This window comes from Diaphorina citri, unplaced genomic scaffold (assembly GCF_000475195.1).
Source record: "Diaphorina citri unplaced genomic scaffold, Diaci psyllid genome assembly version 1.1 scaffold235, whole genome shotgun sequence".
Taxonomy (NCBI): Eukaryota; Metazoa; Arthropoda; class Insecta; order Hemiptera; family Psyllidae; genus Diaphorina; species Diaphorina citri.
The window spans coordinates 284,005-298,448 of NW_007377672.1; the positions used below are offsets into that span (position 1 = coordinate 284,005).

The window sequence follows — 14,444 nt, forward strand, 5'->3', positions numbered from 1 at the left end:
GATCTGAGGGGAAGAAGAAAGTAAAATAAACAATATCAAAGAGAGAGCAAATAGCAAAGGATTGCAGAAGACTGATTGTAAAAATCTGGTGTGAACATCACACGACTTTCCTTATCCTATTGAATGATGCTTATTTTTATGTTCTATAGTAACTTTTACAATATCTCTAACCGTTTTGTCGCTATAGCTGAAAACCGCCAAAAAACGGTCGAAATCTGTGCAAAAGCGGTCAAAATACCGCCAAGCGCAGCAACCATCTCAACCAAACGTTTTGTGTTGCATCCTTGTCACATTTTTGAGCTACATACCAAATTTCAAGTCTCTAGCTTATACCGTTCCCGAGGTATTGTTAAATTACACCGAAAACCCCCAAAAAGCGGTAAAATGCCGCCAATCGTTGCACCGGTCTTAACCAAGAAATTCGTGTCGCATCCTTGTCACATTTGAAAGATTCATACCAAATTTCAAGTCTCAATGCTCACCCCTAAAAGGGGATTTAACCAAAAATGGGAGGATTTTCTTTAACAACGATCGAATAAACTACGGTCTAAAAAATTCCCGGAGGGACGGGCCCAGCTTGTTTACATACAGGGTGCGCCAGAAAAACACTGACAACGACTCAGGGTAGGTAGATCTCATCATTTCCAACAAGGCTCTGTCATTTTCCTAACTTCGGCTTCGTTTCCGAGAAATGTCCAAAAAAAACACCTTTTCAAAAAATGCGGACCTTGTGTCAGTTTTTAGGTCATAACTTTTTCATTTTAATCGATAAACTGTTTTTGTTAAAACCACGATCCAGAGCACGAAACTTTGATCCGAATCAACCTGATCTCCGATTTCCAAAGTTCAGGTTTGATGTGTTTTTTCAAGCTCGAAAAAGATTTACCTTGTTATGTCCGATTTTTACGTTACGAAACATGCGGTTTTTGTCCGAAGAAATTTTGGAGCAGGTCTCCATCTTTCAAGAAAACTTGCGCTTTATTCAAAGATCAGAATGAGACCTTATTTACCTTTTTAACTCACGTCCTTTCCGGAGAAATAACCACTTGACTACCTGTAAAACACACTTGATGCTAGAAAACTACAAGGTAAATCTTTTTCGAACTTGAAACAGACATCAAACCTGAACTTTGGAAATCGGAGATCAGGTCTATTCGGATAATTTTTTTTTTTTTTTTTTGTTTTGGCTCGTGGTTTTAACAAAAAACAATTGAGGATTCTCATGTAAAAAATAATTCAACCTAACATAAATAAAACGAAGCGGTCAAAAATCACATTCACAAATCTGATTTCGATTTTAAAATCCGTCGTTTACTTGCCGAGATATTTGTGTTTGAACTCGCGCTTTTCGAAGGATTTTTTTTTACCGCGCGGCGAGTGCTAATATTTTGACAACACTGCACGTGACGTCACGCCATAGTTGAAAAAAACAACAAAGAAACACTTGCTTGCATTTTCCATTTGAATATTTGAGACTGTTCTTTTTCGTCAGGTTTTGACTTATTTCTAAATATTAATTTTTATATTATACCTTGAATTTGATAGAAAAAAGTTTTGAGGTCCCTAGAGCCTAAATCCAAAGTTTCAGCCATTGGTCCGTGTGTGTGTGTGTGTGTGTGTGTCTGTCTGTGAGTCTGTAAACAAAATATCTCGAGAACGGTAAGAGCTAGAGACTTAAAATTTGGTATGCAGCTGTAAAATGTGACAAGGATGCGACACGAAACTTTTGGTTAAGATCGGTACAACGGTTGGCGGCATTTTACCGCTTTTTGGCGTTTTCGGTGTAATTTAACAATATCTCGGGAACGGTATGAGCTAGCTTGAAATTTGGTACGTAGTTCACAAATGTGACAAGGATGCAACACAAAACGTTTGGTTGAGATAGGTGCTGCGGTTGGCGGTATTTTGACAGCTTTTGGACAGATTTCGACCGTTTTTTGGCGGTTTACAACACAAAACGTTTGGTTGAGATAGGTGCTGCGGTTGGCGGTATTTTGACAGCTTTTGGACAGATTTCGACCGTTTTTTGGCGGTTTTCAGCTATACCGACTAAACGGTTAGAGATATATGTTCTTATAGCCAAGTTTTTACAATATCTCTAACCGTTTTGTCGCTATAGCTGAAAACCGCACATTTGTGAACTACATATTAAATTTCAAGTCTCTAGCTTATACCGTTCCCGAGATATTGTTAAATTACACCGAAAACCGCCAAAAAGCAGTAAAATGCCGCCAAGCGTTACACCGGTCTTAACCAAAAGTTTCGTGTCGCATCCTTGTCACATTTGACAGCTACATACCAAATTTCAAGTCTCTAGCTCTTACCGTTCTCGAGATATTTTGTTTACAGACAGACACACACTTTGACGGACCAATGGCTGAAACTTTGGATTTAGGCTCTAGGGACCCCAAAACGTGTTTTGGCACTAAAACCAACCGTTGCACCGGTCTTAACCAAGAAATTCGTGTCGCATCCTTGTCACATTTGAAAGATTCAAACCAAATTTCAAGGCTCTAGCTCTTACCGTTCTCGAGATATTTTGTTTACAGACAGACACACACACGGACCAATGGCTGAAAGATTTAGGCTCTAGGGACCTCAAAATGTGTTTTTTAATTAAAAACTGACCATCGAAAATTTGACCCGATTACATTACTTTCCTTCCTATAGGATAAGGAAAGTAACAAGTGCGCTAGAATCACATGCGTATAGTAGGTACCTAGGTATACCTACTCGCCCCACTATGGCGTGACGTTACGCTAGTCATGCACTGTTGCCACGTCTTTCGCTCGCGTTAAAATGTGCATATCTCGAGAATACCCCGCCAAGTCATTCCTCCCAAAATAAATCAAGTGCCCACAAAAAATAAACAAAAATCCATCCCACCCCAAAAAAGATTGGAAATCAATTTTGATTTCTGCATTGGCGGCGTGCTTTCCCCTCATTGCACTCCTCTTTCCTCTAATCTCACTTCTGCTTCACTGCATTGGCGGCGTGCAATTTATCGATTAAAATGAAAAAGTAATGACCTAAAAACTGACCCAAGGTCTGCATTTTTTTTGAAAAGGTGGTTTTTTAGACATTTCTCGGAAACGAAGCCGAAGTTAGGAAAATGTCCCATAGAACCTTGTTGGATGAGATCTACCTACCCTGAGCCGTTGTCAGTGTTTTTCTGGCGCACCCTGTAAGTATAAACCTTGTGGTGATAATACTTTTCCAATTCACTTCATTTTGGACAGAAAATTAAGTACATAAATTGAAAAATAATAATAATACCACAAGATTTAGAAGTAAAAAATAGCATGATTTAATTATTTGGAACTTTGGAAAACATAAATGCAGAATTCGCGGATTTTGCGAACACCGCACAAATCGCAAACAGCGACATATTGGACCAAATCGAAATAAGAAATCATAAGATTTGGGAGCAAAAAACACTCAGATTTGATAGGTCGCACTTGTACTTTGTAAGCACTTTTGTGATTAGCGTTTTCCGCGAAAACTGCGAACCGCAAAAATTCGAGTTAGTAGTCTTAGTAGTCGATATGCAATAAAAAATGAGTTTTCATTTAAAAATCCAAAGTTGGCACCCATTTTTTTTTTTTTTTTTTTTTTTTTTTTTTTTAAATGAGAAGCTGAAATTTAGGGTAGTGTTTTATCTTTTAGAACACCATTTTTTAAAGTAGTTGCAAAATTTAGGTTGGAACCAGGGTCGGCCCCAGGGGGTTCAACTTTAAAATCTTAAATGAGAACCCGCTACTTGTGATACATAATACATATCATATCAAAGGTAGTAAAGAACGTAGTACTTCGGTACAAGATTGAGTTTGATCCAACAACCAGGCTGGAGTTATGGCCTATTCAATTTTTCATATTTCCATGTTCTTCTGCCAATAGGGGAAGCACCAAAAATGAATAATTGATGATTCTCATGAAAAATAAAACTGTCCAAATGTATTTTTTTCGTAAAGATCGTCAAAAATAATAAATAATCCGAAAAGATTTTTTTTTTCTCTTAGTAAGTGTTGTTCTGTAGGAAAGATTCATCTCTTAGTAAGTGTTGTTCTGTAGGAAAGATTCATCTCTTAGTAAGTGTTGTTCTGTAGGAAAGATTCATCTCTTAGTAAGTGTTGTTCTGTAGGAAAGATTCATCTCTTAGTAAGTGTTGTTCTGTAGGAAAGATTCATCTCTTAGTAAGTGTTGTTCTGTAGGAAAGATTCATCTCTTAGTAAGTGTTGTTCTGTAGGAAAGATTCATCTCTTAGTAAGTGTTGTTCTGTAGGAAAGATTCATCTCTTAGTAAGTGTTGTTCTGTAGGAAAGATTCATCTCTTAGTAAGTGTTGTTCTGTAGGAAAGATTCATCTCTTAGTAAGTGTTGTTCTGTAGGAAAGATTCATCTCTTAGTAAGTGTTGTTCTGTAGGAAAGATTCATCTCTTAGTAAGTGTTGTTCTGTAGGAAAGATTCATCTCTTAGTAAGTGTTGTTCTGTAGGAAAGATTCATCTCTTAGTAAGTGTTGTTCTGTAGGAAAGATTCATCTCTTAGTAAGTGTTGTTCTGTAGGAAAGATTCATCTCTTAGTAAGTGTTGTTCTGTAGGAAAGATTCATCTCTTAGTAAGTGTTGTTCTGTAGGAAAGATTCATCTCTTAGTAAGTGTTGTTCTGTAGGAAAGATTCATCTCTTAGTAAGTGTTGTTCTGTAGGAAAGATTCATCTCTTAGTAAGTGTTGTTCTGTAGGAAAGATTCATCTCTTAGTAAGTGTTGTTCTGTAGGAAAGATTCATCTCTTAGTAAGTGTTGTTCTGTAGGAAAGATTCATCTCTTAGTAAGTGTTGTTCTGTAGGAAAGATTCATCTCTTAGTAAGTGTTGTTCTGTAGGAAAGATTCATCTCTTAGTAAGTGTTGTTCTGTAGGAAAGATTCATCTCTTAGTAAGTGTTGTTCTGTAGGAAAGATTCATCTCTTAGTAAGTGTTGTTCTGTAGGAAAGATTCATCTCTTAGTAAGTATTGTTCAGTAGGAAAGATTCATCTCTTAGTAAGTATTGTTCAGTAGGAAAGATTCATCTCTTAGTAAGTATCTTCCCTGAAAAAAAAAATCAATCAAAGCTTTTTTAAGAGGTTTGATAGAGGTAACTGTGAAGGTCTTATCGCCCTGAAAGCGAAGAGAGAAAGACAGGATATGAGAAAGCCAGCCGTTCCGAGAACGAATCTTATCTGTTTAGGATAAATTTCGGCCCGGGCAGGAGTCAAACCCGCGACCAAGGTGAGTAAGCTTAAAGCCCGTCGCTCATTGAAAGTGAAGTCGCGCAACTTTGAGTAGCGCATAGTCGCCTGAAAAACCAAACCTGTGGAAATGATTGGTGCTATGGATTAGTGGTATCTACATATTAGTGTGCTAAATGCTTCGGACTTTAGAGGCCTTATTTTTGTTTGCTTTGAGTCAGCTCCCATGGCGTAGTGGTCACTGCACTCGCCTTGCACGCGGGAGACCCGGGTTCGATTCCCGGCGGGGCACCAATTCATATCGATTGGTGATTTGTGTTTCAAATAGGTCCCACTAATGGGTCATACTGAAATTCAGACCCAAAAATGAAATTTAGACTTTCGGCCTTGATGGTCTCCAGGGGTGAAAACGGGTGTTTCAAAATTTCAATTTGGGACCGAATTTCAATATGAATCATTAGTGGGACTTAGTTGATGCACAAATTACCAATCGATATGAATTTTCCATTTTTGGTGAAAATTTGAATAGGCCATAACTCCGTCCCTGGTTGTCGGATCGAACTCAAACTACTACGTTTTTTAAGATCTTTGATATGCTGTATCACAAGTAGGGGGTTCTCATTTAAGATTTCAAACTTGGGCCCCCTGGGACCAATCCTAACTCCGGAAGAAATTTGGTGACAACTTCAAAAAATGGTATTTGAAAAGATAAAATACTACCCTAAATTTCAGTTTCTCATCTTTAGCCGTTCAAAAAATATTCAGGGGTCCTCGGACTTTATAAACACTGTATAAATGGACGAGTTGAAAAACAAATTTGAGAAGATATAGCAAAACTTCTACCAGCAACACTTGAAGAAGTCATATAAAATAGTGTTTCCCAACCTTTTCTCTACGATCGCCCCCTTTTAGAATTTGTACAGATTATCGGAACTGTGATCGCCGTTTTTACACAATACCTAATTATTTTTTCACTGTCAACACATGATCCCGTGACTGGCTGTTGCGGGGCCCACTCAGCCTCGTGAGGAAAATGAGTAGCTATGACATATAAATGCGCATACTACCAGCAAAACTTGAAGAAGTCATATAAAATAGTGTTTCCCAACCTTTTCTCTATGATCGCCCCCTTTTAGAATTTGTACAGATTATCGGAACTGTGATCGCCGTTTTTACACAATACCTAATTATTTTTTCACTGTCAACACTCAATTTCTGTGATTAGAAAGATAAAAACTAAACCACACGCATCAGGAGCAGAGCTGAATGAAATCAGGATCTTGGGATTGCTCGGCAAAACTCGGACGCACATGCAATATTTTTCTGTCTCTCCTCTTCAGATTTATTTTTTAAGACTAAAATAACTACTTAAGTAGGTACCTACTTACATTTTTGCCCCTAGATAGCCATCGCCCCCTTTATTGCTCCTTTTATTGATCGCCCCCCATATTGCCCCCTAAGGCTTCATCGCTCCCATGAAAATCTCCATCGCCCAGGTTGGGAAACACTGATATAAAATATCATGAAAAGAGACATTTCTTTACAATTAATAGCTCCAAAGCCAGCCTAATTAGCTTAGTCCGGGGCAGGGGCTGAATTATGAGGGTTTGCCCTGGGCAATACATGAGTTATATCACTTTTAGGATTAAGGATTACAGGACTCTTTTATACGCAGGAAGACAGTACAATAAGTAAAAGTGGAAAATAGGGGGACTCTTTTATAGAGTTTCCTTTTGATACAGAAAGACGACAGTAAAAGAACTAATGCATGGAAAATTGGGATTTCGTTTCGTGTGAACTGTCGAAAAACCTGAACAACTTTTGATTCTATATGTTATCTCCCTCATCAGGTGGGCGAGAAAAAAAATTTGGATTTCTGGGGTCGATAACAAATTTCTCTCAGAGATCTATTCTACATGTAGGTCTTGTAGGTATCAGAAAAGTACAGGTTCAAGGCCAACTTTGAGACCTGACGAAATTCCATAGTTCCGCATTAAATGTACCCAAAAAGTAAGGACAACCTGCGAAAACACGACTTTCTTTTCTGTCTTTATTAGTTTTCGAGATATTTGAATGTTCCATTTATTTTTGAGTAAGTTCCAGTGGGTATAAAGGGCCTTTCCATTCAAGTTTATTTGAAAACTATACCTTGGTTATCTTGTTTGTTTGTTTGTTTGTTAGTTAGATTGTTTGTTTTTTTGTTTATCCTACTGAAATAGGACCGTGAAAATGTACGAGCAACCTGCTACCGAGTTAGCAAAGTACCATAGCTCCTCGCCTGATGGTCTCACGAGACAGATGTACGTTTGGATAAATGTTTGCTCAGTGAGTAGCTTAACTTTGCGTGCCCAGCCAATCATCAAGACGTGTTGAGAGGTCCCATCATTAATATCTTCACCAGGTCGAGTTGGTTTAAGTTAGACCCTCCATCTATCTTATTCAAGTTTTGGGTTATATTTTGATCCAATAATGTTCTCTTCAATACAGGGTGTACAGTAGATACACACCAACCTCAGTGGTGTAGTGGTTGTTGTTGTTGTTGTTGTTGTTGTTGTTCTTTAACGTCTCTATCCATTCATGCTGTCTCCAAGTTAAGGAACTCCGCCAGTGGTTACTGTTGTTGTAGTGGCTTCAGCTGTAGCCCAATGGTGATGGCAGAATAAAGAAAAGATATCTTTTTATCTGCCATACACCGGCCTGATCCATGTTAAATTGGCTTGTCTTGAACCGCAGTCAACTTAAAGTTTAAGCCTGTCTTGAGTTAAATTTAGCCAATCGGAAATCAGTTTAAGTTAATCAAAGTTTAATCTCAGATTGTGGTCCCAAGCATAAGGATAAATGGACACCAAGGGGAGTTTGTGATGGTTTTAGGAAATCAATTTCCAATACTTGGTGGCGCCTAGAAAGAAATCTTGGTACATCTTCCATTTGTAGTAAATTATTTATGTACATACTTGAAACAAGATATTAATTTAATGGGGGGGGGGAACAACATGGAAGTACCTACTGAATATAATAAAATTAAACAATTTGAAACAATAGGGGGTTCCTAGAACAACATCCAACTTCTGTGTTACAACCCAGAACAACATCCAATTCATAAACAATAAGTTACCTACTACCAAACTGTTACCAACATAACACCAAAACATTTTCAACAAGAAAGGATACACTAGGATACAATGGTCAAAAAAGGGCTATGCTAACATGACCAAACCATTTCACTGAAGACAAAACGAATTGTACCTCCGGGCACTTTTTGTTTGCATCAGATTTAGAAATGTAACCATTGGTCGTCATGCGATGTTGTGTATCGCATGCAATTCTATCCGATTGATCATGCAATCAATAATTGCCCTTAGTCGGCTGTTTTTAATTCAGGTTCTAATCCGAATTTCATCTTTGCTGATTCTGTGCTTTTGATTGGAATGAAATCTCAATTTGTATCGACCCGCACGATCAACATTTCATGATCCTGATATCACCTATAATTAGCTTGTCACTGATTTTGTTTTGATAGTAGAAACGAACATATTCGAGCAAAAATAGTTGAAATGGTAAACAGACGAACTTTCTTTATTGGACAGATACGTGGACTATTTCTTCATTTCATTTTACTGGTGTGCCTGGACTATTTTCTCTCCTCCGTACAAAATAGTCGATCCGCTAGAAGCAACAATCTGTCAAGTTGGGCCTCATGGATTTATTGAGTAAAATGTTAATCGTTAATCGCCGGAGATTATTCAACAATCTTTTCGGATTATTTATTATTTTTGACGATCTTTACGAAAAAAATACATTTGGACAGTTATTTTTTTCTGAGAATCATCAATTCTAGTCAACACAGCAATAGAGAGACAATCAATAAAATTTATTGACAGTTTGGGTTGCCAATTGACACAGCTTATTACTCAAACAAAAAAAAAAAAAACACGTTTTATTTTAGTACTTATAACAGTTTACTTGACAGTTTACAAGACAAGTTTAGTTTGTACAAGTAACCTGTTGCACGTGAACAGTAAACTTAAAGGAAAAAAAAATCCCACAGTACAACCGTACAAAATAAATAAAATAGTCAATCCGCTAGAAGCAACAATCTGTCAAGTTGGGCCTCATGGATTTATTGAGTAAAATGTTAATCGTTAATCGCCGGAGATTATTCAACATTGGATATTCAAAACCTTCAACACTTCATTTGTAAATATTTATTTAGTCGAGGAATAATTTGTCTTCAGCAATAATCCTCAATCTTTTTCAGCTCATTACTTATTCAGCACGTAGGAAGGTAGTAGATGGTATAGTTGTTGAGGAAATAAAACACCATATTTTATGCATAACTTTTTGACAGTAAACTTTGGTTAACTTCCCTTAGGGGAACGTCAAACGCGTGGTTATACCCCGACCCTCGCCCCACCCGTTTGGGCACAAATTGTATTAAACGTTCGCGGGATAAAAAGCTCAACGTCTTATTTGACAAGAACACCACCAATACCAATAACTCGGATCTTGGTTTGTCACAAATTTTGTTCGCTCTAGATGGGCCCATGATCTCATTGAAATAAATACAGAATTGCATAGCCACAAAATACATGATTCTGTTATCTGTTACCTAACGTACTAGATGGTATAGTTGTTGAGGAGTAAATAAAACACCATATTTTATGCATAACTTTTTGACAGTAAACTTTGGTTAACTTCCCTTAGGGGAACGTCAAACGCGTGGTTATACCCCGACCCTCGCCCCACCCGTTTGGGCACAAATTGTATTAAACGTTCGCGGGATAAAAAGCTCAACGTCTTATCTGACAAGAAAGCTAAGAAAGCTGCCTATATGAGAAAGCCTGAAGTCTCTTCGCGAGGAAAATGCCGACGGAGGCAATTTTGTTTTAATAAAAAACATGAAACTATTTATAGCCTCTGACGTAGGTCTTAGCCGAGAAGATATTTGTTGATGATGAAAGTGTGAGGGAGAATTTTGATGGAAAAAACGGTCGGTGGACAAAAATAAAAGTGAAGTTCGTGAAAGCCTAGCAGAGGATGGATTGGAAAATTTCTTATTCCTATCTCTGGAATTCTGGATCAAGGTATTTGATTAAAATCTCGATCCAGAATTCAGAGAAATACTTGTAAGATCAGCATCAGCAGGTGAATATTGATATGTAAGGGCAATATTTCTGTCTAGCTCAGTCGAAAGCTATTGAGAAAGATAGGGCTAACGAAGCCCTAGCTAGCCCTAGAGATACTAGTTACCAAGCACTTGAGTTCACCAAAGACTGGGGAAGTATTTTGAGAGGACAAAAAGCGCGGAAAATCCTTTTGTTAAGTCGTAAAAGTTATGTAAGAACATTCAAAGATTGTGATTTGTGAATCATATCCAGTTTAGCAAATGCAATATAAAAAGCTAAAAAAATATTCTTTGGAGAAAACGAACTTTCCCCTCCCATCCCTAGCCCTATGCCCCTATGCCTATATGCTCGAAGCCCTAGCCAGTTTATTTTTATTGTTTACTAGCTGAATTCCGTCGCTTCGCTCCGGAATCCCGCTAGTTTATCCCGAGGCATGGCCAAACTTGTGGAAAAGGCATGGCCGAAGAAAAAATGCCCAACAATCCCACGCTATCCTTGGTTAAGTTACCACTCCAATGCAAAACTGTAGAAACAATATCCTATCTCACCTTGTCCGAGCTTATCTCAGCCCTGTTCATAAACAATTAAACACAGCCTGTACGTGTTAATAAGTTACCACATCATTTTCCACTTGCCAAGAACATCTCAGAATGGCCTATCTCAGCCCTGTTCATAACCACGGCCTAAGCAAGGATAGCGTGGGATTGTTGGGCATTTTTTCTAACCCTCTGTCCCGGCGGCAATTTTTAAAATTTATTTTATATTTATTTTTGTTAGCTTAGTTGGTAGTGCGTCTGCCTTGTAAGTGCTAGGCCGCAGGTTCGATTCCCGCCCGGGGCAGATTTTATCCTGATGGGATAATGTTCGTTCTCGGAACGGCTGGCTTTCTCCTATCCTGTCTTGGAAATGACCGCTTTTTGGCGGTTTTCACCAAACGGTTGGAGATATTGAATTATGAGAGTAGACCTCCCCAAAACCATACCTAAAACCCTCCAAATATAGCAGTTACAGTTCCCTCTGTCAAAACTCTTAAATAATAAAAAAAAAAAAAATCATCGAAAAAATAGCTGGCTCAAATTTTGCACAACTTTGAAATTATTTGCCATCTGTTCCATATCCAGATTTGAATGCAGATATCAAAATACTTATGTAACCAGAGATTCTCCGGATATCCAATATCTTGATAATTTACAGCTCTATTTTATATACTTACAAGGGAAGCTGTGAGTTTAGCTTTTCTGGGTTTATTTGTTTCTCCATCTTCCTCATCAAATTCATCCAGACTTGGAATAGAAATTTTCACAGATTTATTTTTTAATGGAGGTTTTAAAGTGTGTGATGTAGGTGCAGGAAGATGAAATACATTGCTTTTTAACAAAACTTGGTTTGAGTTTGTGAGCCTAAAGTCTTCATCCCCTTCATCTGAGATGTGTGGTAGGTCTGATTGTTCATCTTTGCTATCTTCTTCATCAGAGCTACCTGAAAATTATTCAACAGGGTGAATTCTATTTAACTTGAGAAGTAAGTACCCTAAAAAACACAAATTTGAACTCAAAGTGTCAACCTTATCACTTATTCAATTAGCAATTAGCCAATGCTCAAAAAATCACCTTTCAGAATGCTTTCATTGTTTTTGGTGCTTCTCTTATCAAAGAAATGACGTGATGGACTTGAATCTTTAAAAAGCCATAGCTCCAGCTCCCATAATAGGATTGTTCTCAAACTTTTGTAAAAAAAAAAAATGTAAATGCAGTTTCTTTGTGTTATTATGTCACAACTTTGGTGCTCACTGCAGCATTGTAGAATTTTCCCAATATCTAATAATCCTAAAATCACAATGTTTACCTACCATGCTGGCACCGGTCGCTATGTGCATTTATATGTCATAGCTACTCATTTTCCTCACAAGGCTGAGTGGGCCCCGCAACAGCCAGTCACGGAATCAATTATTTGCATGATACAATTTCTTGGCCCCGCCGGGAATCGAACCCGGGTCTCCCGCGTGCAAGGCGAGTGCAGTGACCACTACGCCATGGGAGCTGACGCCATTCCCCCGGGAATCGAACCCGGGTCTCCCGCGTGCAAGGCGAGCGCAGTGACCACTACGCCATGGGAGCTGAAGATTGGATTTCCTCACGAGGCTGAGTGGGCCCCGCAACAGCCAGTCACGGGATCAATCATTTGCATGATACAAATTTCTTGACCCTGCCGGGATTCGAACCCGGGTCTCCCGCGTGCAAGGCGAGCGCAGTGACCACTACGCCATGGGAGCTGACTGAAACGAGATCAAACCCGGGTCTCCCGCGTGCAAGGCAAGCGCAGTGACCACTAATCCCTTGGATCCCGCGTGCAAGGCAAGCGCAGTGACCACTAATCCCTTGGAATAAAGTTCCACAAAAAAATAGAGGAACTGAGAATGGTAAGGAATAAATTTACCTTCATATGACACTAGACCCAGCATTATGTTTCATGAAAAACCTCCTATGATCTGATCTATGGTAGGTACCTACTGACACTGACAAACCTTTAACATTTTGACAACTGACACAAGAAATAAAATTATTATTAATATTAAACTAGCTAATTATGTATTAATTTATTAGGTAGGTACCTATTAGATTTTTAATTTTTAGCAGCTCAGAAGAGTCAGAAGTGAAGTACTCAGAACTGGCAAATAATGCAAATGCAAATATGAATATGAAATATTGAGATTATTGAGTGAATCGATTCAAAGAGTTGAATATTTCAAAAGAATCGTGAATCGCGATTCTTAAATTCAAAGTAAACACACCCTAAACACAGCCGAAATGCTGCCAGTATTCTGAAAAATAAATCTTATGGCGGCAAATTTTAAACATCTCTTAAGTTATTATCAGTAATATCAGTTGATCAGTTCTATGTTATTGTTACAGGAAGTTGGTAGTGCGTCTGCCTTGTAAGCGACTAAGCGCTAGGCCGCGGGTTCGATTCCCGCCTGGGGCGGATTTTATTCTGATGGGATAATGTTCGTTCTCGGAATGGCTGGCTTTCTCGGGGGGGAAAGAATCGGCTATGCTGCAATCTCATTGGTTACGAAAAGCAGCGAGAGTGGATCCTGTGTGCTGTCTCTCTCTCACTACAAAAGAATCGCGATTCTTTTAGAGTCGATTCTTTGAGTCGAATATTTGAAAAGAGTCGAATATCCCAATGGAGCAGTTGCAGTTGGGTAAAAATTATGAATAAAAGGTCGATTCCTACGTAAAAAGTTGTGAAAAATCCAAATCTGAAGTCAAAACTCCGAAAAAGTAACTTTAAAAATGGAGCAGTTGCAGTTGGGTAAAAATTATGAATAAAAGGTCGATTCCTACGTAAAAAGTTGTGAAAAAGTTCAGCTTTCTAGGTGTTGTGGTTCTAGAGATAGAGCGATCAGTGTGTGAACTATGAAATGTGAATGAGTGAATGGATTTGTTCTTATAATATAAGATTATTGTTCTGTCTTCTGTGACTTCGTTTTGCATTGGAGATGGAGTGGTAACTTAGGCTGTGTTTATGTACAGGGCTGAGATGAGCTTACAGGAACATTATTTCATTTCTCTTTCAAATAAGTGAATAAGTGATGAGACTATTCTATATACCTTGGTAATGAGATATTGGTACAATATAACAAAATGGACTCTCTTAAAACTTGCCCATGCCCATCCCTATTTTTCTGCCACACATGGTCATGCATGTGAGCATGTGTGGTGGGTAGTTTACCCACTAGACAAACTTTTGAAAAAGATTTGATAAATTTATTTATTTTATTACACAGGTTCCTCAGTCATAACAAATATTGGTGAAGGAAATGACCCTAAGAACATTTCATATAAACCAAGAATCCACACCAAATGCACTAGCATTAAACAAGGACCATACTCAAGCTGTCATAGCTGGTAAGCACCACTCTTTCCTTACTAACTACACTGCCGGGCAATGAAAGCAGGACACCCCTATTTTTTGGTTTTTCTCAAACTGCTGGTCAGTGTTCATTTTTTTTTTTTTTTTTTTTTTTTTTTTTTTTTTTTTTTTTTTTAAAACATTTTTATTTATTTTTTTTCAAACAACACCAAAGAAAAAAA

The 14,444-nt window shown here is 38.1% G+C and overlaps 1 protein-coding gene and 1 long non-coding RNA gene across 3 annotated transcripts in view; one reads left to right on the forward strand and one right to left on the reverse strand.

Annotated features, from left to right (window-relative positions):
* Positions 1-13,052, reverse strand: part of LOC103506428 — a 35,586-nt gene extending 22,534 nt beyond the window's left edge. Inside the window, exons 1-2 of one of the 2 annotated variants that reach the window (XR_003390708.1) lie at positions 12,784-13,051; positions 11,561-11,826 (exon numbers count right to left, since the gene is read on the reverse strand). Coding sequence is in view for 1 of the 2 variants with exons in the window: in XM_026821497.1 (XP_026677298.1) it covers positions 11,561-11,826; positions 12,784-12,808 (291 nt within the window). In the remaining variant the exon portion in view is untranslated. Of the gene's footprint in view, positions 1-11,560; positions 11,827-12,783 lie in introns of both variants that reach the window. The other variant, XM_026821497.1, reaches the window with a different exon arrangement.
* Positions 13,053-13,235: 183 nt separating this feature from the next.
* LOC113466262 lies at positions 13,236-14,238 on the forward strand. Its single transcript, XR_003390710.1, has 2 exons — positions 13,236-13,282; positions 14,138-14,238. It is a non-coding gene; the product is annotated as an uncharacterized LOC113466262 (long non-coding RNA).
* Positions 14,239-14,444: the final 206 nt, after the last annotated feature.